General features: G+C 36.0%; 1 protein-coding gene and 2 long non-coding RNA genes across 3 annotated transcripts; all 3 read left to right on the plus strand.

The window, feature by feature from the left end:
* The first annotated feature begins 216 nt into the window (after window positions 1–216).
* LOC142230591 (uncharacterized) lies at window positions 217–1092 on the plus strand. The gene is made up of 3 exons (XR_012720744.1): window positions 217–325; window positions 396–626; window positions 700–1092. It is a non-coding gene; the product is annotated as an uncharacterized LOC142230591 (long non-coding RNA).
* A 7577-nt stretch (window positions 1093–8669) lies between these two features.
* LOC142230847 (uncharacterized) lies at window positions 8670–8996 on the plus strand. The gene has a single exon (XM_075301470.1). It carries the CDS (start codon window positions 8670–8672, stop codon window positions 8994–8996), a length of 327 nt encoding a protein of 108 aa, XP_075157585.1.
* A 672-nt stretch (window positions 8997–9668) lies between these two features.
* Window positions 9669–10593, plus strand: LOC142230493 (uncharacterized). The gene is made up of 3 exons (XR_012720709.1): window positions 9669–9777; window positions 9848–10078; window positions 10152–10593. It is a non-coding gene; the product is annotated as an uncharacterized LOC142230493 (long non-coding RNA).
* Window positions 10594–26076: the final 15483 nt, after the last annotated feature.

Here is a 26076-nt window from a genome sequence, read left to right on the forward strand (position 1 = left end):
GACTATTTTCATAATGATTCCCTCTATTGATAACGCTAGAATTGCTAGCTTGATTTATTGATCGCGTTTCTTGAATATGTTTTTTTTTTTTTTTTGGGTTTGTGGGTATTCATGCCATTTTCGAAATAGCAGTAATTTTCCAACATTTTTTTTGGAAAAATCCAGCCTACTAACGCTGGCTTTCCATTGCGTTCTCTTGCTATAAATAGGAGTTCTTTTGCCCAAATTCTCAGTTTATCTCGTCAATTGTTCAATTTGAAATCGGACAGCGCAGCGAACATTTAAATTTTTTGTATCCTGAACTAAAAATTTGTATTTTCATTTTGTAAGTATGAAAATAAAAGAATTGACTGTGCTTTGTTCTTTGGATTGAAAACTTGTATGTTATTAATTAGGACGAGATAAATTGGATTTGGACGAAATTTCTTCTATTTGTGGACATTCCTTGGTTTTTGGATTTTTCCCAGAGGATATTCGGTGGCATTTCTCCTGTATTTTGGCCTCCAATAGTCATTTCACCCGCCTGTGATTTGGGCCAGGACAAAATTATCCTGATTTTACCGGGTTTACCATTTTTCCATACCAGGAGCGCAGGTAAACCATAAGCTGTTTTATTTCGCTAAAAGGTAATATACATGTATTGGTTTCGTCCCATCCAAGCATCGATGCTTATTTTTGGAAACCTTGTTTGTGTTTTAGGCATCTTATTTTTTTGAATTTTCCTTGGGCATATCCGACTTGGAAGCACTCTGCATGGGTACGGGCAACCCTCAGCGAAAAACCCGCAACATTTTCCGAATTGACCCCTATATGATCTTTATTATTTTCTCCTGAGGATACCATAGATTTATTGGCTGGTCCAGATCGAACCACGAATATTGTGGAGTGATTGTGTGAAAAGAAAAGTGTTCGCTACAGTTTTTATAGTTTTTGCTGTCCGGTTTAAAGTAAAACAAAGACAGTAAATTTGAATTGAATCCGGAAAAGTTCTTAGTTTAAAAGTAGTTATTTTAATTTTTTTTAGTTAAAGTTTTGTAAATATGCAGATATCGTGTTTTTAAATCGTTTCGGTTTCGTATGTATGTGAGTGAAAATCGGTCGTAAATAGATTATTTAAATCAACCAAAAACCACAAAGACAATTAAATACAATTATATTTCAACATTTGCGACACCAACACCAATATAAACCAAATTCAAAAATTCAGTGATTTACCGGATATCCCATGAAGGATCCTTCAACGTTGGAACCAATAAGTAGTAAGTCATTTATTTCCTTTTCCTATACATATTCCCGGCATTACCAACCATCAAAACACTGGTTTTAGTTTTGCAACAAAAATCATTATTTTGCAAAGTCACCAAGAAGGGGAATTTTCTCCTAATATTGATGTTGGGTGTGTAGGTGAATAACTTTTACATGTAACCACGATCAAAAGTCACCCAATGCTGACATAGTTAGTTTGCCAAAGAACAAAAAATCCGTTGATAGCCCAGTGAGAGCACTCACGACTTCCAACCATAAGGTTGGGGGATCGAGCCCGCTTTCGGTCATTTAATTTTTTTTTTTTTATTTTCAATTTCCTTGTTTTTAATTTCATTTTGGTTTTATTTTTTTTTATTATGTTGTTTTGTTAATTAATAAAATTAATACTTTTTTATTTATATAAAATCAAATATTATTTATTACGGACTTTTATGATGGTGTGGTGAATATATATTTTAGTGTAATTAAAAACAGTATTTGCCACTCATTATAATTGTGCATTTGGCCAACCACCCATAAGTCATTAGTTAGCCTAGTGGTAAGATTCGCGGCTTGCAATCGTGAGGTCGTAGGTTCGAGCCCGGCTTGGGTGATGTGATTTTTATTTCTTTTGTGCAAAGTAACGCATTTTTATCTTATTAAAAATTGTTATATATGATTTTGAAAGTAAAAATAGCAGTGATTGATATAAGATCTCGATAATGGTGACAAAGTTTTGATTTTGATTATATGTAAAGTGTATCTTGTATTGTTGTTGTTGTATGGACGTATAAAGCCACACTATCGAATCCCGGCTCAGTTGAGTGAAAATTAATTTTCTTTAATTTTCGGTTTTCTCGTTTTTTTATGATTCGACAATTTAAAATAACGCGTATCTTGGAAATTGAGATTCAATATCTTGATCCTAAGCCCTAGTGTGAGAGAGGGTTTTGCTATCGAATCCTATCGTGTTGAAAAAAAATAATTTTATATTTTGCTTAAACTTGATTTTTTCCGTTTTTTTATTATTTTAAATTTCGGAAAACCTAAAAATTAGTAAAAGTAAAAGTTAAAAATTAATTTAAATCTGTTTTGGTTTAATTTACTTTTTTTTCGTTATTAAAAATGATTTCGGTTTATCTTTTAATATTATTGGATTTTTCGCGGTACAAATATATTTAACCACTCATATACATATACATATTTATATATACCATGATATCCGAACTGGATATATTCTTTTTCAGCTATTTTGTTTCTGTAATTATTCGTGAAATAACCGATCTCTGCATATCAATAGTGTGTTATTTTTTTTTCTTGCTTTGCATTTTTTTTTTTGGATAAAATAGAATATTAGGAATATATTGATTAGTGTTAAGGAAATTTTATATTGATATAATTCAGTATTTTTTTTTTACAAATTTCGTTTCGTATTAAATGCTTTTGGATTATTTCGAAATTTACTTGAATTCCTTTGCAAGTTGCCTTGATTTTAAGATGAAATGTTTTCTTTGAATTATTCGGTTGAATAAATGATTATGGAGCACTAAATATTTATTTTTTGATTTCCTAACTGGGAGATGGGTTGAAGGTTGTTTGGGACCATGTATAAATTCATTGCATACGGCTCATGGTCAAGGTTGGGAGGGGTAATATCAGATGTCAACATCCGCACATCTGCTTAGCATCGAGTTTTCTTAATTTTTCCCGATTCTTTCTATCCTATCCATCTTATTTTATCGCACGCATATTTTAAGTAATAGTTATTCTGTGGTTTTTTTTTGGCACATACTGAACCTGGTAGTTAAGTTTGAACCCCACCGATAGCCGACGAGCAGAGGCCGGATACCAGATGCGTGCCACTACATATTGGTTCAGAGCAGACTTGCCACTATTAGGAATTCCTAGAACGTTGTATGCTACAGATAATTTATTATTTATGGCGCCCAACAAGTGTGGCCAACACAGTTTAAATTTTTAAATTACTTTTTTTTCCATCTTTGAATATAATTCAAAATATTTCGTGTGGCTTCACCTAGATTTTTTTTTCTCCATTTCTTTTTTTAACTATTTTTTTTTCACCTGGTGTATAGGAATGATAGATTGTCGTAATTTTGGCTTGCAACTTCTTAGGCTTTGTGCTCAAACCGATCTATTATATCTTATACTCTATATTTTTGTGTTATAGATCTTTTCATTGACGAATTCCGGAATAGTTGTTATTGGATTTCATATGGCTAATGGCAAACCGTCTTCGTTTATGATAACATTTATAGTACCCTCATCGTTTTTGGTTTTATGTTTTTTAAAAGAGCTAGTTTTCAGGATTTTTGTTATTGGATACATTAAGCTAGTAGCAAACCGTTTACGTAGTTTTAGGAAACATGATTCTCTTCTAATACTTTTCTAAGCAAGACAGGAAATTACTTAATTGGATTTATTTTTTTCAATTTAGTACCGTCTATGGCTTTTGTTTTAATTTTCTTCTATTTTTAAGAAATTTTCGATGCAAAATAATTCTCAACCCATCACCAGTGATGGATTTCAAATTTTATGATATTGTTCAGTTTTTTCTGTCGAGTATCTACCGTATTTATTTCACCACTCACTGCTAATATTATTTATAATTATTAGGTGTTTATAAGAATTTTGTTGGAATTTTAATTTTTTTTTTTGGAATTTGAAATTTAGGTTATTTTGTAATTATATTTTGTTCCGGATTTATTTTTTTAAGGTTTTATTTTGTTTCTTTTGGAATGTCGCAAGATACGGGAAATTTGTCATTGCCTACTGGATCTGAATGTCCACTTTGTAATCATTTGATTACTAGTCCACTTTATGGCATTGCTTCATCTTGTTCACATACTTTTCACAAGTCGTGTCTTGCTAAATATATTAAGAAAAATAAAAATTGCCCTTCCTGTGGTGTGATAATAACTGTAGCTAACCAACCTTCGCCTATGATGACTCGTCTTCAATCGCAGAGAGCTTTAGATTTTGATACCAGTCGTGTAGGTTTACAGGCTGCTGGCGAAACTTCACCGTCGTCACAAATTCAGGGTCAAGAGAGATCTGTTGTCCAGGAAACATTAGGCGTGGGGGACACTCAGTCTCCGGTGATGAATCGTACAGTTGATCAGGAAAATATTCGTAGCTTGATTACTGCTGCTGTAAATGCTCAACAGGAAGAGATGATGAACCGAATTACAGAACAATTAGCTAGAATGATTGATTCAAGCATTCAGTCCAGTTTAAGTCGATTTAATCAACCCCCTCACACAAATCAAATTTCGTCACCTGTAGCGTCGAATTCTCGGCCTATTAATACTTCTCCTGCAGATCCTTTGTCAGTTCAAACTTTGGAACAATTGTTAGGGATACCAAATGATACGAACCGGTCGTCAAATTTGCCAGCTCGAAATCTGGCCGGCTCAAATGTTTCTAATACCCCGAGTTTAGATTCGTCTATTCGGCCTGATAAAGTTGGTCACATTATTAGTAACTGGAAACTCAAGTTTTCTGGTGACCGAAATGGGATGTCTATTGAAAATTTTCTCTATAGAGTAGAGGCTTTGACTAGGGAAACCCTTGGAGGTAATTTCGAATTGCTTTGTCAACATATTTCTACATTATTTGAGGCAAAGGCTAGCGAGTGGTACTGGAGATACCATAAATCTGTTTCAACTATTCGTTGGTCTAGTTTATGTTCGGCTTTGAAAACCCAATATAAAGACTCTCGTACTGATGTTGATTGGAGAGAACTGATTCGTGATCGAAAGCAAATGTCGAATGAGAGTTTTGATTCGTTCTACGAGGCCATTGTCAATATTAGTGACAGGTTGTCTCAGCCTTTAGACGAGAAGATTCTTGTCGAAATTCTTAGGCGAAATCTTTTACCGGAGATCCAGCATGAGATACTCAATGTTCGGATTGATTCCATAGCGCATTTGAGGGATATATGCCGTCGTAGAGAATTTTTTTTACAGGATATTAGTAAGAGACATTTTCCGTCAAAACCGACAAATTTTCGTAAGAACGTTCATGAATTATTGGCAGATTCAGATGATCTTTTAGGGGATTTTGATGAAATATCCGCTATTTCATTAGTTTGTTGGAATTGCCGTAAAAGTGGCCACCGTTACCAGGATTGTCTGGAAGATCGGTCTATATTTTGCTTTGGATGTGGTGCTCCAAATATTTATAAACCTAATTGTTCCACCTGTAATCCAAAAAACGGCCAGCCCAGTGCGCTGAAAAGTGCACGCAAACTGACGAAATCATCGAGCACGAACACCGATTAAAATCTTTTTATGTTGAAGATCCAATTATACGACCGAATACTGGAACTGATTTTCCGATTTCTATTTCCCCAGTAAAAATTTTAAAACCAATTATATCGACAAATTCTATTTAACTGATGCTAATAATCAAGTTAATAGCGATTACGTTTCTTCTGATTTGACCAATTTTAATCGATTTTCACCTAAAAGGGGTGAAGTTGGGAAACATCCACCGACTTACTTTAAGCCTTTCCATGTACGTTTAGCTGAGTATGAGGCTAAACGGGCTGATATTTTTAACAGTTCACCACTCACTAAAAAGCAATTTCGTTCTACGGAGCGTATGCGTGATTTCTGGAGTGTTATTAAACATACGCGTAGGGAACTTCTGTCTGTTGGTTCTGATAAACACGATGATGTTAGGCCATATGCTCCTGTTGTACTTTTTGGTAGGACTATTAGTGGTTTATTGGACACGGGTGCAACTGTAAGCTGTTTGGGATCTGATGCTGCTAAAGAATTTTTGGATTCTAAACGGGTTTTTAGGAGATTTAGGACGTTTGTTCATACCGCAGATGGTAAGGGTATTACTGTTCTGGGCAAAGTGGATACTGATATTGAATTTAAAGGAGTTTCGAAAGCTATTTCCCTTTATATTGTACCGGATTTGTCTCAAAATCTATATTTAGGTATGGATTTCTGGAAAATGTTTAATTTATTGCCGCCCGATTTACTATCTTCTTTAGTTTTGCGACCTAGTCCAAATCAGGTTTCTGAGATTTCTATTCAACAGCCATTGTCAGATTTAGATAAACGTCGTTTACAGGCTGTGGTTGATATGATACCATCGTTTGCGAGGCAAGGACTTGGTCGTACCTCTGTTATTTCTCACACGATTGATGTAGGTAATGCTACGCCGATCAAGCAACGCCATTTTCCCGTTTCGCCTGCTATGGAGAAACTAATTTATGACGAGGTTGATCGGATGCTAGCAATGGACATCATAGAGGAGTCAGATAGCGCGTGGTCTTCTCCCATGGTTCTAGTACGCAAGCCGGGGAAAGTTCGACTCTGTTTGGACAGCCGGAAAGTAAATTCAGTTACCGTCAAGGATGCTTATCCTCTGCCCAATATTGACGGCATTTTGAGTCGACTTCCTCGTGCTGAGTACATAACGAGCTTGGACCTTAAGGACGCCTTCTGGCAAATTCCTCTTAACAAATCGTCGAAAGATAAGACAGCATTTACCGTTCCTGGCCGCCCCTTGTATCAATTTAAAGTTATGCCTTTTGGCTTATGCAATGCTCCTCAGACCATGTCACGGCTGATGGACAAGGTGGTATCGGCGAATTTGCGAACGGAGGTGTTTGTCTATCTGGACGATTTGTTAATAGTATCCGATTCTTTCGATCGTCATTTAGAGGTTTTGCTAATTATCTCGCAACAGATCAAAAGTGCAGGGTTGACAATCAATATTGAAAAGTCGAAATTTTGTGTTCCTGAAGTTCGTTATCTTGGTCACCTTATTGGACATGGGGTTATTCAGACAGATCCAGAGAAAGTTTCAGCGATTGTTGATTTCCCGACACCTCGGTCTGTTAAGCAACTCAGACGATTTTTGGGTATGTCTGGTTGGTACCGAAAGTTTATCAGGAATTACGCGTCGGTTACTAGTCCTTTAACGGATTTACAAAAGGCTAACAGGAAATTTGTATGGAATGAAGAAGCTCAAAAAGCTTTTGAAGAATTAAAGTCCATAATGTCAACCGCCCCAGTGCTGCATAGTCCAGATTTTTCGCAACCATTTTATATTCATTGCGATGCTAGCAGTACTGGTATAGGAGGCGTTTTGGTGCAAAAATCAGCGGAGGGTGATGAAGTTCCTATTGCCTTTATGTCAAAGAAACTGAACCAAGCCCAACGCAAATATACAGTCACCGAACAGGAATGTTTAGCTGCTGTGCTAAGCATAAAAAAATTTAGAGCTTATGTGGAAGGACATGAGTTTACTATAGTGACCGATCACGCTTCACTGAAGTGGCTCATGTCCCAAACAGATCTCAATTCAAGGTTGGCACGATGGGCATTAAAGCTTCAAGGGTTTAAGTTTCAAATTGAGCACCGTAAAGGTTCGAGAAATATAGTTCCTGATGCACTTTCGCGTACTAACTGTGAGGATTTGTCCGAACTCGAGATATTCGAATTGTCCGATGTAGACAGGACTGGAGTTTTCGTGGATTTGAATTCCGAACATTTCAAAAGCCAGCAATATTTGGATTTACTAGATAGAGTTGGTAAGACAATTGACAAGACGCCAGATTTAAAGATAGTCGATGGCTTTCTTTACAGACGGACAGAACACTGCACCGGAGATCAATTGCGAGATGATTTCGCTTGGAAACTATGGGTTCCCAAAGAGTTAGTTTTGGAGCTTCTTAGGAAGGCACATGATAGTCCACTTTCGTCCCACTGCGGTATAAACAAGACCTTGGAGAGGATTCGTCGTTTTTATTTTTGGCCTAATCTGGTGAACGATGTTCGCGAGTACATTAACTCGTGTGAGATTTGCAAGAGTACGAAACATCCCAATTTTACTATGCGACCACCCATGGGGAAGACTAGCGAGACATTCAGATTTTTCCAAAAATTATACGTTGATTTCCTCGGTCCTTACCCACGTTCCAAGGCAGGGAATATTGGAATTTTTATTGTTGTCGATCATTTCAGTAAATTTTGTTTTCTGAAGCCTGTGAAGAAGTTCACTGCGGATGTTGTCGTTAAATATATGGAGCAAGAACTGTTTCACACTTTTGGTACCCCCGAAACTGTTGTATCCGACAACGGGTCACAATTTAAATCTTCTCAGTTTGCGAAGTTAATGGGAACGTATGGTGTCAATCATGTTTGTACTGCGGTACATTCGCCCCAAGCTAATGCTTCGGAGCGAGTGAATCGTTCAGTACTAGCTGCGATTAGATCCTACCTTAAGCACGACCATAGCTCTTGGGATGAATACCTTAGCAGCATCAGTTGTTCTCTGCGATCTTCGTTTCACACATCCATTGGTAGCTCACCTTATTATATGGCTTTGGTCAGAATATGATCACAAACGGTAAGACATACTCCCTTTTGCGAAGGCTTGAAATGCTAGAGGATCGTGGTGTTCGCTATGATAGGGATGATACTTTGGATATTGTTAGAAAGAATGCCTCTAGGAATATGGCAAAAAGGCAGGAGCAAAACGAGAGGCAGTATAACTTGCGTTCCAGAGTGGTGAATTACGTTGAAGGTCAGGAGGTATATAGGAGGAATTTCAAACAAAGCAACTTTGAAAAGGGTTATAATGCAAAATTGGCTCCACCTTTCCTGAAGGCCAGAATAAGGAAGAAAATTGGCAACGTTTACTATGAGTTAGAAGACTTGAACGGTCGTGCAATTGGTATTTATCATGCAAAAGATATAAGGCAATAGTTTTAATTTTGGATTCATTTGATCCCTCTTGCTACAAGCGGGATCAGCTTTGTGTCTCCTCCGGATCCCCAAACCTGATTTTAGCGGGGGGGAATTGTAGGGTCGCTTGTAGCACTTGGATTCATTTTGTTTCACTTTCATGTAATTCGAATAATTTGGTTATAATATTGGTTTTATGATTTCATAAATAAAGCTTGGATTTGAATAGTACTTAAAACTTAGTCTACGATATGGTAGACGCAGGTTGAAGGTAGTGTTACAGAATGAGATAGATGTAAATTAAGTATATTTTCGGAGAAATGAAATAAAATAAAATGAAATAAAGTAAAATAAAATAAAATAAAATAAAAAAAATAGTATCCTAAAATGAGTTTTTGCCAGGATCCGAACCTGGGCGTGTGTGACCATAGTCGAAGGTGTTGTCCACTGGGCTATCGAAAGCTTGAAGGACGACTTGACTATTTTCATAATGATTCCCTCTATTGATAACGCTAGAATTGCTAGCTTGATTTATTGATCGCGTTTCTTGAATATGTTTTTTTTTTTTTTTTGGGTTTGTGGGTATTCATGCCATTTTCGAAATAGCAGTAATTTTCCAACATTTTTTTTGGAAAAATCCAGCCTACTAACGCTGGCTTTCCATTGCGTTCTCTTGCTATAAATAGGAGTTCTTTTGCCCAAATTCTCAGTTTATCTCGTCAATTGTTCAATTTGAAATCGGACAGCGCAGCGAACATTTAAATTTTTTGTATCCTGAACTAAAAATTTGTATTTTCATTTTGTAAGTATGAAAATAAAAGAATTGACTGTGCTTTGTTCTTTGGATTGAAAACTTGTATGTTATTAATTAGGACGAGATAAATTGGATTTGGACGAAATTTCTTCTATTTGTGGACATTCCTTGGTTTTTGGATTTTTCCCAGAGGATATTCGGTGGCATTTCTCCTGTATTTTGGCCTCCAATAGTCATTTCACCCGCCTGTGATTTGGGCCAGGACAAAATTATCCTGATTTTACCGGGTTTACCATTTTTCCATACCAGGAGCGCAGGTAAACCATAAGCTGTTTTATTTCGCTAAAAGGTAATATACATGTATTGGTTTCGTCCCATCCAAGCATCGATGCTTATTTTTGGAAACCTTGTTTGTGTTTTAGGCATCTTATTTTTTTGAATTTTCCTTGGGCATATCCGACTTGGAAGCACTCTGCATGGGTACGGGCAACCCTCAGCGAAAAACCCGCAACATTTTCCGAATTGACCCCTATATGATCTTTATTATTTTCTCCTGAGGATACCATAGATTTATTGGCTGGTCCAGATCGAACCACGAATATTGTGGAGTGATTGTGTGAAAAGAAAAGTGTTCGCTACAGTTTTTATAGTTTTTGCTGTCCGGTTTAAAGTAAAACAAAGACAGTAAATTTGAATTGAATCCGGAAAAGTTCTTAGTTTAAAAGTAGTTATTTTAATTTTTTTTAGTTAAAGTTTTGTAAATATGCAGATATCGTGTTTTTAAATCGTTTCGGTTTCGTATGTATGTGAGTGAAAATCGGTCGTAAATTGATTATTTAAATCAACCAAAAACCACAAAGACAATTAAATACAATTATATTTCAACATTTGCGACACCAACACCAATATAAACCAAATTCAAAAATTCAGTGATTTACCGGATATCCCATGAAGGATCCTTCAACGTTGGAACCAATAAGTAGTAAGTCATTTATTTCCTTTTCCTATACATATTCCCGGCATTACCAACCATCAAAACACTGGTTTTAGTTTTGCAACAAAAATCATTATTTTGCAAAGTCACCAAGAAGGGGAATTTTCTCCTAATATTGATGTTGGGTGTGTAGGTGAATAACTTTTACATGTAACCACGATCAAAAGTCACCCAATGCTGACATAGTTAGTTTGCCAAAGAACAAAAAATCCGTTGATAGCCCAGTGAGAGCACTCACGACTTCCAACCATAAGGTTGGGGGATCGAGCCCGCTTTCGGTCATTTAATTTTTTTTTTTTTATTTTCAATTTCCTTGTTTTTAATTTCATTTTGGTTTTATTTTTTTTTATTATGTTGTTTTGTTAATTAATAAAATTAATACTTTTTTATTTATATAAAATCAAATATTATTTATTACGGACTTTTATGATGGTGTGGTGAATATATATTTTAGTGTAATTAAAAACAGTATTTGCCACTCATTATAATTGTGCATTTGGCCAACCACCCATAAGTCATTAGTTAGCCTAGTGGTAAGATTCGCGGCTTGCAATCGTGAGGTCGTAGGTTCGAGCCCGGCTTGGGTGATGTGATTTTTATTTCTTTTGTGCAAAGTAACGCATTTTTATCTTATTAAAAATTGTTATATATGATTTTGAAAGTAAAAATAGCAGTGATTGATATAAGATCTCGATAATGGTGACAAAGTTTTGATTTTGATTATATGTAAAGTGTATCTTGTATTGTTGTTGTTGTATGGACGTATAAAGCCACACTATCGAATCCCGGCTCAGTTGAGTGAAAATTAATTTTCTTTAATTTTCGGTTTTCTCGTTTTTTTATGATTCGACAATTTAAAATAACGCGTATCTTGGAAATTGAGATTCAATATCTTGATCCTAAGCCCTAGTGTGAGAGAGGGTTTTGCTATCGAATCCTATCGTGTTGAAAAAAAATAATTTTATATTTTGCTTAAACTTGATTTTTTCCGTTTTTTTATTATTTTAAATTTCGGAAAACCTAAAAATTAGTAAAAGTAAAAGTTAAAAATTAATTTAAATCTGTTTTGGTTTAATTTACTTTTTTTTTCGTTATTAAAAATGATTTCGGTTTATCTTTGAATATTATTGGATTTTTCGCGGTACAAATATATTTAACCACTCATATACATATACATATTTATATATACCATGATATCCGAACTGGATATATTCTTTTTCAGCTATTTTGTTTCTGTAATTATTCGTGAAATAACCGATCTCTGCATATCAATAGTGTGTTATTTTTTTTTCTTGCTTTGCATTTTTTTTTTTGGATAAAATAGAATATTAGGAATATATTGATTAGTGTTAAGGAAATTTTATATTGATATAATTCAGTATTTTTTTTTTACAAATTTCGTTTCGTATTAAATGCTTTTGGATTATTTCGAAATTTACTTGAATTCCTTTGCAAGTTGCCTTGATTTTAAGATGAAATGTTTTCTTTGAATTATTCGGTTGAATAAATGATTATGGAGCACTAAATATTTATTTTTTGATTTCCTAACTGGGAGATGGGTTGAAGGTTGTTTGGGACCATGTATAAATTCATTGCATACGGCTCATGGTCAAGGTTGGGAGGGGTAATATCAGATGTCAACATCCGCACATCTGCTTAGCATCGAGTTTTCTTAATTTTTCCCGATTCTTTCTATCCTATCCATCTTATTTTATCGCACGCATATTTTAAGTAATAGTTATTCTGTGGTTTTTTTTTGGCACATACTGAACCTGGTAGTTAAGTTTGAACCCCACCGATAGCCGACGAGCAGAGGCCGGATACCAGATGCGTGCCACTACATATTGGTTCAGAGCAGACTTGCCACTATTAGGAATTCCTAGAACGTTGTATGCTACAAACCTTCTCTATTATTTACTTTTGTGGAACCAACCAGATTGCTCCAAAAACATTAACAAACAGCTTAAGTTAACGTTTTCTAGGTCAGCCAGTAATCTAAAGCTATATGCTCCTAAAATTCGCTTACGCCTTACACAAAAAGCAGGACACTCACACAAGAGGTGTTTAATTGATTCCTTTTCCTCCACGTCATGACAGCTTATACAATAGTCATTATACTTCGCACCTATAGTTTTTGCAAATTCGCCTATCAGGCAGCGACCCGTTATAGCAGATATTAGGAGTGCTATCTGACGCCTTGAGAACACTAGCATATCTAGTGTGCGGTTTAAGTTTAAATGGGGCCATATTTGCTTGGTGTCGTTACAACCCTTGCAATTTTCCCATCGAATATTGGCCATCATAACAGCCTTCTCACGCAGTAAGAGCTTGCAGGTGGCCAGAGGCATACCAACAGATTCTAGTTCCCCTGGAATATGTAAGGTAGTTCCTAGCCTTGCTAACACATCTGCTTCACAGTTCCCCGGTATGTTCCTATGGCCAGGCACCCATATTAGGTGAATATTGTACTGCTCAGCCATCTCGTTGAGAGATTTGCGGCAGTCTATGGCCATTTTTGAGTTAAGGAACACAGAGTCCAAAAAATAAAAATGTCTTTGGTGCTATACGAAGTTCTACTTTCTTCACAATGAGTTCATTTTAACTTAAAGAAGGGGTCATTTTTTTCTGGGTTTGCCTACTAGAAATATTGATTTTAGACCCCATAAAATATATACCCATCGACTCAGAACCACCTCTTGAGTCGATCTAGCGCTTGGTGTCCGTCCGTCCGTCTGTCTATGTATTTGTTGTTCACAGGATTCCGGTCGCAATTATTAACCGATTTTGTTGAAATTTGGTACAGGGAGTTTTTTGGGCACAAGAACGAACGCTATTGAAGTTGGAAGAAATCGGATCAAATGTAGATATAGCTCCCATATATCTGTGGTCACAACCCTTAACAGCCGAACTCGAGTTAGGACACAATTGAGTTATTAGCACCATCGTATTCAGCGTATCTAAATTTATTTGCTCTAAATTTTTCATGTTTGTATTACTTCTAGGAATCTTTAGCAAAGTTTTCCAAAAAACACCTTCTCCTGATTTTCAGTGAAGATTCAAAACTTTAAACTCCTGTACTGAAAATATTGAAAAACAGACTTAGGCTGTTATGGGTTGTGACCACAGATATATGTATCGCCCGATTGTGCCAAATGAGGTCATAAAACACTTATTTATTAACCGATCTTACTCAAAGTTGGCTAAATGTAATCTTCTATAGCACTAACTATATATGCAAAAAATCATTCAAATCGGTTCAAATTTAGCTATAGCTCCCATATATATGTACTGGCCAATTTTTCTAAATTTGGCTATAAAACCCTTATTTATCAACCGATAGAACTCAAAGTTGGCCAAATGTAATCTTCTATAGCACTAACAATATGTTCATTTTAACTTAAAGAAGGGGTCACTTTTTTCTGGGTGTACAATTTGTGTTATATAAACCTATTCATGAGCGCATAGAATCCCTCACATTCATTCAATTTGACCAAAATTCGGATCGTTGAAAAATCTGCTCATATTCTGACGAGGCATCTATATAGATTTATTTCATATTTTTATTTATTGAACATTGTAACCATTGGCGTCAAATGTGAAATTTAGACCTCTTTTGTACACATAAATAAATAAGATAATTTGTATAGATCAATTATTGGTACTCTCCACAATAGAATTACAAATGAACTCTAATAATTGAGATTTAGTTATATTACCCGGAGTCGAGTTGATGAAAAATGCTGGAGTCAGGGTCGAGCAAAATTGGCTCGACTCCACAGTCAACACAACGCTTTAGTAGTTCATTCTTCTTTTAAAATAGTTTAGCTGTGGTGTCACAGTGGACTGAATAGTCTTAGAGAGCCTGAAATATCGGACTGCCACCTCACCTAAGCTACCCCGATGTAGCGATGTCCGTCAGTCCGTCGGTTGAAATCAAGCTAAGTTCCGAATGAAACAAGCGATCGGTTTTTAAATTGACAAAATAAGTTATTATTGATGAAGGTCTGATGGTATGCATAGGGACTAATCATACTCTTTTAGTTGTAGACCCAGTTTTGGGCTTCCTGAGGTAGCAATTTGGTTTGGATTTGGTTAAAATTCGATATGTGATGTCAGTTTCCAATCTCTAACAGATATGCAACAATTGATCTATAGCCCATAATTATAAAAAGTCTCCTATAAACCGATCCCAGATTTGACTTCTTGAGCTTCATGGAGAAGCAAATTTCATATGACCGAGTTGAAATTTGGTATACGATGCAAATAGTTGTTTTGGATCCATTGTGCGGTGTCAGTTTATGCCTATTAATAACCATGCAAAAATTTGTTTGTAGTTTGCCATTTTATAACCACTACCATGGAATGGTTATGGGAGTATAATAAGTTTGTGGGAGCCACCGTGGTGCAATGGAATCGGGCAGCACTCAGTGATAAGAGAGAAGTTCACCAATGTGGTATCACAATGGACTGAATAGTCTAAGTGAGCCTCATATATCGGGCTGCCACCTAACCTAAACCTAAACCTATAATAAGTTTGTCATTCCATTTGTAACACATCGAAATATTGATCTCCGATTATATAAAGTATACATACAGATGTCCTTGTCTCTATGGATGTTAGTCGGTTGTAATCGTGCTACAGTCTTCTCGTCCTTTGTCTAAAGGCGGGTCACGATTGAAGATGAGCTATATTGGTCCATGTTTCGATATAGCCCTTAACCGAGGAAGATCAATCAACCGATCTCTCGATTTGACTTCTTGATAGTATGGAAGCCACAATTTTCATCAGATTTCCTTGAAATTTGAAATCTGGTTTATGAAGGTGTTAAATTTGGTATATATTAGTCCATGTTTCGATATAGCCTCCATATAGACCGATCTCCCGATTTGACATCTTAAGTGAATGCTTGAAATTTAAAATCTAGAGGTACTTTAGACTCGTAAAGAGCTGTGTCAAATTTGTTACGTATCGGTCCATGTTTTGGCATCGTGCCCCTTATGGACTTCTGTAGAACATGTAAGCAGTAATTTTCATCCGAATTGCTTGAAATTAGACATATAGATGTACCTTCAGTTCGTTAAGAGAGGTGCCAAAGTTCGAAGATGGGCTATATCGGTCCAGGTTTTAATATAGCCCCTATATGGACTGATATCCCAATTAGACTTCTGAAGGGAATGGAAGCTAAAATTTTCATCCGATATGCCTAAAATTTGAAATCCAGCGGTATTTCGTTAATCCCCAATATAGACCGATACCCAATTTGATGTATTGAGATTCGAGACACTTCACTTTGTATTCGATTTTTTTGAAAATAGAAATCCAGAAGCCTTTTGGCTCTATAAATGTGTAAATCGAATTTGGTTCATATGTTTTAAAACGATATTAGTTTTTAAATTCATGGATATCTAGACATCGTAATTTGTATGCAATTGGCCTGAAATTGCAAAAATAGATGTATGGTTTATAGAAAGATATGATAAATTTGTTTATGGCGATTTAACTTCTGATTATCCAAATTTCTCGAATATACAAGTAAAATTTCTCGACTTATCGATTTCATTCGAGTAATGTGGGAAAAAATCCATAGAATAAAGATTTAAAATAATATGAAAATTTCAAATTTTCATTGAAGGCATAGACGAGAAGTTTAGGATTCTTCTAAAACTCTAACAAAAATGGTTCATATAAATCCAGATACTGATGTACTCTCCCTATGAAAAAAATTTCAGTTTAACTCGCTACGACAAGGGATTTTCAATACATATAAATAGGGGACAAGGAGCAATATTTCACCCAGATCTAAGTTATTCGATTGCAATTACATACTGGTGGTTGGATGAGGCCATCTTTGCGCCGTTTTTAGTTTTTTCATTTCCAACATACGTTTCTAGCTTCCAGAAGCAACTAAACTTTCCCGATTGAAATATTAGCAACAAATATTTGATTTTATACAATGCACTTTATATATATATTTTTTTTATAAATGAACACTTATGACCTATCAGTACTCTTGTTATCTGTAATATTGCGTAGATGCCAACAAAAGTATTCGCCTTTTTCTCTCGATTTGTCACCATTGATACTTTTGCATTCAACCACTAAAGGTCCTCTTCCGACTCAACACAAAAGGCTGCAAAATTGAAGGGGATTCCAGAATCGAAGCCACCACCATCACCAAGAGAACAAATCGGAAAAAGAAAGTCATGTGCTTTTAATAACTGGCAGACAATTTGCTTTTCTTGTGGCATTGTGCCGTTTCAACTTCCAAATTGCATCAAAAGTGAAAATCAAACTCATGGTAGTGAGGCAAAAGCGAAAAAAAAACATTTCCCTAACAAATAGGAGGAAAAAATGCACTTGGCACTTCTTCATTTGAGGCAAAAGCACAACCCAAAAAGTTCCCCACTCAAGTACATGAAAGAAGGGGACAAGTGTAAGTACAAAAGACTTGAAAGGAATTTATGTTATATTTATGCATATGTATAAATATCAGAGTATGCATTCGAGTACATTGGTATATATGGTACATTAGAAAAAAAATTAGTTTGTGCTCTCTCTCTTAAGAAAAGAACTTGTGATAATTTTCAGAAGTTGAGGAGAAATATAAGTACGCCTAATCTAATTAAAATGGCGTATGACATTCTGATACCAGTAAGATGGACCTGAGAGAATGCGGCCCTTGAACAGATACCAGAGGGAAATAGCTGGTATACCGATGTATCGAAGATGGGACTGGGCGTTTAGGTGGAGGACCCAGACACCGAGATCCTATTCCGATTAACGGACCCCATCCTGTAGGCAGAACAGCGTGCCATAACGGAATGTGTTCAATGACTCGGAAATAACACGAGACAATGAAATTTAAACGTTTTCACAAATTGCCAGAGTGCAATGAAGGCAATAGCTGACATTACGGTTCGGCCGCAAACATTATTGGAAAAGCATGATCAACGAATACCTGGAATACGACATTATCTGCATGATATGGGTACTGGGATATGCAAATGAACTAGCGATGAGAGCTAAGACACATAAGGAAGTGAACTTATAGAACACAAAAACAAGTATATACAGTAGTAAGTTCGGCTGGGCTGAATCTTAAATACCCACCACCATGAATCAAATATAATAGTTTCCTTTGAAAACTCTTCGTCGGTGCGGGTATCTTGATAATATATGCAGAATTTAAGGGGGTTTGATGACATATATTCTCCCAAGCAGATCAATTCATCCAGTACACTTCCCGAAGATAAATTTAAATATGACGACTAGATCAGATTCTGGATTTATAAGCACCAATTTTGTTTGAATTTTAGAGAAATCATAAACATATCGTGTAAATGATGGAAAAAGCCTTGATTTGAAATCTTAAATTCGTAGATTTTTACAGCCATTATTTAAACGATAACGAGGAGTAAAATCTGGAAGTTTGACTTTTAGTTTCAACCAATTTCAGTGCTCTTGCGATAACCTCAAGGAGTGAAATCGGTAGACCGATCAATGTCTTACATAATGGACCGGTAGAAATAAATGCGATACAAATTTTTGAGGGTCTAAAATACCAGTATATTTACATTTACAGGCAAAGTGGATAAAAACTACAGATTCTAACAGCCTAAAAAATAAATCCGGCAGGTAAGTCTATATGGGGGCTATATCAAAACAAGGGCCAATACTCAAAATTTTCGACACACCCCTTAATGTTCCTCAAATACCTCTAGAATTCCAATTTCAGACAAATTGGGTAAAAAATACGAAATCTATACCAAAACATGGACCGATACGGACCATTTTCGACACACCTCTTTATGGTCCTAAAATACCTCTAGATTTCTAATTTCTGACAAATTGGATAAAAACTACGGATTCTATAAGTCCAAGAAGTAAATTTGGGATATCGGTCTATATGGGAGCTACAACGAAACATGGACTGCACACCTATTTGTGGTCCTAAAATACATCTCGATTTCCAATTTTAGGCAAATCGAATAAAAACTACGGTTTCTAGAAGCTTAAGACTCCAAATCGGGGGGTCGGTTTATATGGGATATATATCAAACATGGACCGATACTCCCCATTTTCAACACACCTATTTGTGGTCTTAAAAAACCTCTAGATTTTCAATTTCAAGCAAAACGGACAGAAAATACAGTTTCTAAACGCCCAATATATAATATCGGGGGATTGGTTTATATTTGGGGCTATATCAAAATATGGACCGATACATCCCATTTTCCGCACACCTATTTCTGGTCATTAAATACCTCTAGATTTTAAATTTCAGGCATATCGGATAGTAAATACAGTTTCTAGAAGCCCAAGAAATAAAATCTGGATATCGGTCTATATGGGGGCTGTACGAAAACATGGACCGATACGAACCATTTTCGACACACCCATTCGTGGTCCCAAAACACCTCTAGATTTCTAATTTCAGGCAAATCGGGTTGTAAATAAAGTTTCTAGACGCCCAAGAAATAAAATCGAGAGATCGGTCTATATGAGTCTATACCAAAACAGTCTATACCGATACACCCCATTTTCGACACACCAATCTTTGGTCCTAAAATACCTCTAGATTTTCAATTTCAGGCAAATTGAATAAAAATACAGTTTCTGGACGCTCAAGAAGCAAAATCCGGAAATCGGTCTATATGGTGGCTATACCAAAACATGGACCGATAGTCACAATTTTCGGCACACTTTTTGATGGTCCTAAAACACCTCTAGATTTCCAATTTCAGGCAAATTGGATAAAAACTACGGGTTTTAGAAGCCCAAGATCCCAAATCGGGAGGTCGGTTTATATGGGGGCTATATCAAAACTTGGACCGATATAGCCCATCTTCGAACTTGACCTGCCTGCAAACAAAACACGAATGTGTGCCAAATTTCAAGACGCCATAGCGCCATTATTGAAGGCTGTAGCGTTATTACAACAGACAGACGGACATGCTTATATCGTCTTAGAATTTCTCCCTGATCAAGAATATATATACTTTATATAGTCGGAAATCGATATTTCTATGTGTTACAAACTGAATGAAAAACTTATTATACCCCCATCACCATTCTATGGTGGACAATATGGCTCGGGTTGTATGAATGGGCTTTACTGGTTTGGTACACAGAAAAAAATTTCACGAAAAATTTTCCAATTACAATTTTAATTGAGTTTTAAAAAATATTCAATTAAAAATTTAATTGAATCAACAAATTTTTTAATTGAAACAAAAATCAATCATAAAAATTAATAGTATCAATTAATTTTTTAATTGGATCAATTAATTTTTAATTGACCTTCAATTAATTTTTTAATTGATACTATCATTGCTGTGATTGAAGACATTTCAATTAAAAAATTAATTGGATCAATTAATTTAGTGATTGAATCAGAAAAAAATTTTTTGTGTGTACATACTGGTTTGGTACACTTAAAGAAAATTTCATTAAAATTGAGCCATCAATTCTTAGTGCGTATTGACTGTAAATGCGCATTGACTAATTGAGTAAAGTAGAAAGTCGGGCAGGGCCAACTACTCGTATAGCATACCTTAGGTTAGGTGGCAGCTCAATGTATCAGGCTCACTTAGACTATTCAGTTCATTGTGATACCACATTGGTGAACTTCTCTCTTATCACTGCCCGATTCCATGTTAAGCTCAATGACAAGGGACCTCCTTTTTATAGCCGAGTCCGAATGCCATTCCACATTGCAGTGAAACCACTTAAAGAAGTTTTGAAACACTCAGAAATGTCACCAGCATTACCGCTGTAAAACTTTTTGGTGTTCAGTCGAAGCAGGAATCGAACCCACGACCTTGTGTATGCAAGGCGGGCAGCTAACCATTGCACCACGATGGCTTCCTCTCGTGTTAAGATATCCATTTTAAAGTCAGATCACTTAACTTAAAGAACGAAAAAACTTCATTGAAAAGTTTATCGACTATTGGACATAGAAAAAGCGTTATATCAGCGAAATTTCTATTCTAAGCAAAATTGGCATTCTTATTTTAAGGATATGAAATCATTGGCATTGGTCATCGTAATGGTTATCGATCGCTTATCAATAAATGATAATCTATCAATTAAAATTCTGTTTGACAGATGAAAAAGGAGGTCTGGCTATTCTTTCCTTTCCTTTTGGTGCCAAGCAACAGATAGGACTTGCTAAAAGATAATCTATATTATTTTAACTAAATAAAACCTAATCAAACAAAAGTGTGAGTTAAATATAAATGAAATAAAATGAATTGTCTTTTTATATACACTGAAAAAATATTGTCGTGAGGTCAAAGATTTCATGTCTTTAAAATACGAATACAAATTTTGCTTAGCATAGAAAAGCATTTCTCTAATATAAAGTTTTTTTCCTTGTCCAAAAATCGATAAACTTTTCAATGAAGTCGTATTGTCCTGATAATTAAGTGATTTCACTTAAAAATGGGTATCATAATATGAAAAAAATTTTGGGCTAAGGTCAACTTGACTTTAATAATTCAGAAAAATTCTGTAATTTTAATGATAATGTCTTTAAATTTGTTGTCTTTTTGCATCTTGACTACAAAGCAAAAAATCGTTCAAATATGGGACATGTTTTTCCACTCTTTATTTTAAAGACGTTTTTTACTTGAAACATAGCATAATTACTACTGGAAGTCGAGTCTTAATGTGGAAAATAAAGTTGTCGTTAACTCGTTTTTAAAGGACTTTGATATGAAGAACAAGTGAAGAAAGTCTAAAGTCGGGCGGGGCCGACTATATTATACCCTGCACCACTTTGTAGATCTAAATTTTCGATACCATATCACATCCGTTAAATGTGTTGAGGGCTATATATAAAGGTTTGTCCCAAATACATACATTTAAGTATCTCTCGATCTGGACAGAATTTGATAGACTTCTACAAAATCTATAGACTCAAAATTTAAGTCGGCTAATGGACTAGGGTGGAACACAATGTTAGTAAAAAAATATGGGAAACATTTAAATCTGAAGCAATTTTAAGGAAACTTCGAAAAAGTTTATTTATGGTTTATCGCTCGATATATATGTATTAGAAGTTTAGGAAAATTAGAGTCATTTTTACAACTTTTCGACTAAGCAGTGGCGATTGTAGAAGGAAAATGTTGGTATTTTGACCATTTTTGTCGAAATCAGAAAAACATATATATGGGAGCTATATCGAAATCTGAACCGATTTCAATCAAATTTGGCACATATGACTATATTACTAATTGTACTCCTAGTGCAAAATTTCAACCAAATTGGGCCAAAACTCTGGCTTCTGGGGCCATATAAGTCCATATCGGGCGAAAACTATATATGGAAGCTATATCTAAATCTGAACCGATTTCAACCAAATTTGGCACGCATAGCTACAATGCTAATTCTAATCTCTTTGCAAAATTTCAATTAAATCGGAGTAACAGATTGTCCTTTGTGGTCATATGAGTGTAAATCGGGCGAAAGCTATATATGGGAGCTATATCTAAATCTGAACCGATTTCAACCAAATTTGGCACACATAGCTACAATGCTAATTCTACTCCCTGTGCAATATGTCAACTAAATCGGAGCAAAAAATTGGCCTCTGTGGTCATTTGAGTGTAAATCGGGCGAAAGCTATATATGGGAGCTATATCTAAATCTGAACCGATTGCCACCAAATATGACACGCATAACTATAATGCTAATTCTACTCCCTGTGCAAAATTTCAACTAAATCGGAGAAAAAATTGGCCTCTGTGGGCAAAGGAGTGTAAATCGGGCGAAAGCTATATATGGGAGCTATATCTAAATCGGAACTGATTTGGATGATATTTTGCAAGTTTTTCGAGACTCATAAAATATTCGGATGTACGGAATTTGAGGAAGATCGGTTGATATACACGCCAATTATGACCAGATCGGTGAAAAATATATATGGCAGCTATATCTAAATCTGAACCGATTTTTTCCAAAATCAATAGGGATCGTCTTTGAGCCGAAACAGGACCCTATACCAAATTTTAGGACAATCGGACTAAAACTGCGAGCTGTACTTTGCACACAAAAATACATCAACAGACAGACAGACAGACGGACATCGCTAAATCGACTCAGAATTTAATTCTATGACGATTGGTATACTAAACGATGGGTCTCAGACTTTTCCTTCTTGGCGTTACATACAAATGCACAAACTTATTATACCCTGTACCACAGTAGCGGTGAAGGGTATAAATATGGGAAACATTTAAATCTGAAGCAATCTTAAGGAAACTTCGCAAAAGTTTATTTATGATTTATCGCTTGATATATATGTATTAGAAGTTAAAGAAAATTAGAGACATTTTTTCAACTATTCGACTAAGCAGTGGCGATTTTACAAGGAAAATGTTGGTATTTTGACCATTTTTGTCGAAATCAGAAAAACAATATATGGGAGCTATATCTAAATCTGAACCGATTTCAACCAAATTTGGTACGCATAGCAACAATGCTAATTCTACTCCCTGTGCAAAATTTCAACTAAATCGGAGCAAAAAATTGGCCTCTGTGGCCATATGAGTGTAAATCGGGCGAAAGCTATATATGGGAGCTATATCTAAATCTGAACCTATTTCAACCAAATTTGGCACGCATAGCTACAATGCTCATTCTACTCCCTGTGCAAAATTTCAATTAAATCGGAGTAAAAGATTGGCCTCTGTGGTCATATGAGTGTAAATCGGGCGAAAGCTATATATGGGAGCTATATCTAAATCTGAACCGATTGCCACCAAATATGACACGCATAACTATAATGCTAATTCTACTCCCTGTGCAAAATTTCAACTAAATCGGAGCAAAAAATTGGCCTCTGTGGACAAAGGAGTGTAAATCGGGCGAAAGCTATATATGGGAGCTATATCTAAATCTGAACCGATTTGGATGATATTTTGCAAGTTTTTCGAGACTAATAAAATATCGGGATGTTCGGAATTTGAGGAAGATCGGTTGATATACACGCCAATTATGACCAGATCGGTGAAAAATATATATGGCAGCTATATCTAAATCTGAACCGATTTTTTCCAAAATCAATAGGGATCGTCTTTGAGCCGAAACAGGACCCCATACCAAATTTTAGGACAGTCGGACTAAAACTGCGAGCTGTACTTTGCACACAAAAATACATCAACAGACAGACGGACAGACAGACAGACAGACAGACAGACGGACATCGCTAAATCGACTCAGAATTTAATTCTAAGACGATCGGTATACCAAACGATGGGTCTCAGACTTTTCCTTCTTGGCGTTACATACAAATGCACAAACTTATTGTACCCTGTACCACAGTAGTGGTGAAGGGTATAAAAATTGCTGAAAAAGCGAAAAATTAAAATTTTCTTCCTAGAAGCAATCCCAAATTTAAAAGAGAATTGTGTCTTAAAAGTATCCTTAATTGTATTCTCCGCTTCTTTGGCTCGGAATCAATACCAACAATTTTAAAGTAAAGACAAAATCATTAGAACCGGGCATGCTTTTTTCAGTGTACATAAATACCTTTTTATACCCTTCACCATAGAATGGGGGTATATTAACTTTGTCATTCCGTTTGTAACACATCGAAATATTGCACTAAGACCCCATAAAGTATAAATATTCTGGGGCGTGGTGAAATTCTGAGTCGATTTGAGCATGTCCGTCCGTCCGTCCGTCAGTCCGTCTGTTGAAATCACGCTAACTTCCGAACGAATCAAGCTATCTACTTGTGCCAAGCTTGAAACTTGGCACAAGGAGTTGTTATTGATGTAGGTCGGATGGTATTGCAAATGGGTCATATCGGTCCACTTTTACGTATAGCCCCCATATAAACGGACCCCCAAATTTGGCTGATCCGGCTGAAATTTGGCACATGGTGTTAATATATGGTCTCTAACAACCATGGAAAAATTGGTCCACATCGGTCCATAATTACATATAACCCCCATGTAAACCGATCCCCCGATTTGACTTGCGGAGCCTCTAAGAGAAGCAAATTTCATCCGATCTGGCTGATGTTTGGTACATGACGTAAGTATATGGTCTCTAACAACCATGCTAAAATTGGTTCACATCGGTCCATAATTATATATAGCCCCCATATATACCGATCCCCCGATTTGACCTCCGGTTGGTAGAAATTTGGTACGTGATGTTAGTATATGGTATCCACCAACCATGCAGGAATTGGTTCATATCAGTCCATAATTATATACAGCCCCCATATAAACCGATCCCCAGGTTTGACCTCCTGTGCCTTTTGGAGAAGCAAAATTCATCCGAGTTGGTTGAAATTTGGTACGTGGTGGTAGTATAATCATATATAGCCCCCATATAAACCGATCCCGAAATTTGGTCTTGGAGCCAATTTCATCCGAGTCGGCAAATTTCATCCGAGTCGGTTGAAATTTGGTACATTGTGTATATGGCCGTTAACAACCATGCCTTATTAGGTCCATATCGGTCTATAGTTATATATAGCCCTCAGACAAATCGATCCCCAATCACACAAAAATTGGTCCATATCAAGTTCATAATTCTATATTGCCCGCATATAAGCGACCCCCATATTTCAATTTCCATGTCGATTCGTAATTATTTGTAGACTTACCCATACATAACTTTTTTGTCTAATATATACCACGTATGGACTAACTTACAATTTAGAAAACGATGTTAAGAAGTTTTAAGATACCACCCAAGTAATTCGATTGTGGATGACAGTCTTTCGTAGAAGTTTCTACGCAATCCATGGTGGAGGGTACATAAGATTCGGCCTTGCCGAACTTACGTCCGTATATACTTGTTATGAGTCTAAAATACCAGAATATTTACAATTTCAGGCAAATCGGATAAGACTATGGTTTCTAGAAACCCAAGGTGTTACATCGGAAGATCGGTCTTATGGGAGCTATACTAAAACATGGACCGATACTCTCCGTTTTCAGCACACTTCTTTATGGTCCTAAAATAGTTCTAGATTTCAAATTTCGGGCAAATTGGACAAACAACAAAATTATTTCTCGCACACCTATTTATAGTCCTAAAAATCTTCAGATTTTCAATTTCAGGCAAAGTGGACAACAACGAAAGTTTCTACAAGCCCAAAAAGTCAAATCGGGAGATCGGTCTATACGGGGGTTATACCAAAACATGGACTGATATTCACTATTTTTGGCACACCTCTTTATGGTCCTAAAATGCGTCTAGATTTCCAATTTCTATAAGCCCAAGATCCCAAATCGGAAGGTCGGTTTATATGGGGACTATATCAAAACCTGGGCCGATATAGCCCATCTTCGAACTTGACCTGCCTGCAGACAAGAGACGAGCTTGTGG

Source organism: Haematobia irritans, chromosome 3 (assembly GCF_050003625.1).
Source record: "Haematobia irritans isolate KBUSLIRL chromosome 3, ASM5000362v1, whole genome shotgun sequence".
Lineage (NCBI taxonomy): Eukaryota > Metazoa > Arthropoda > Insecta > Diptera > Muscidae > Haematobia > Haematobia irritans.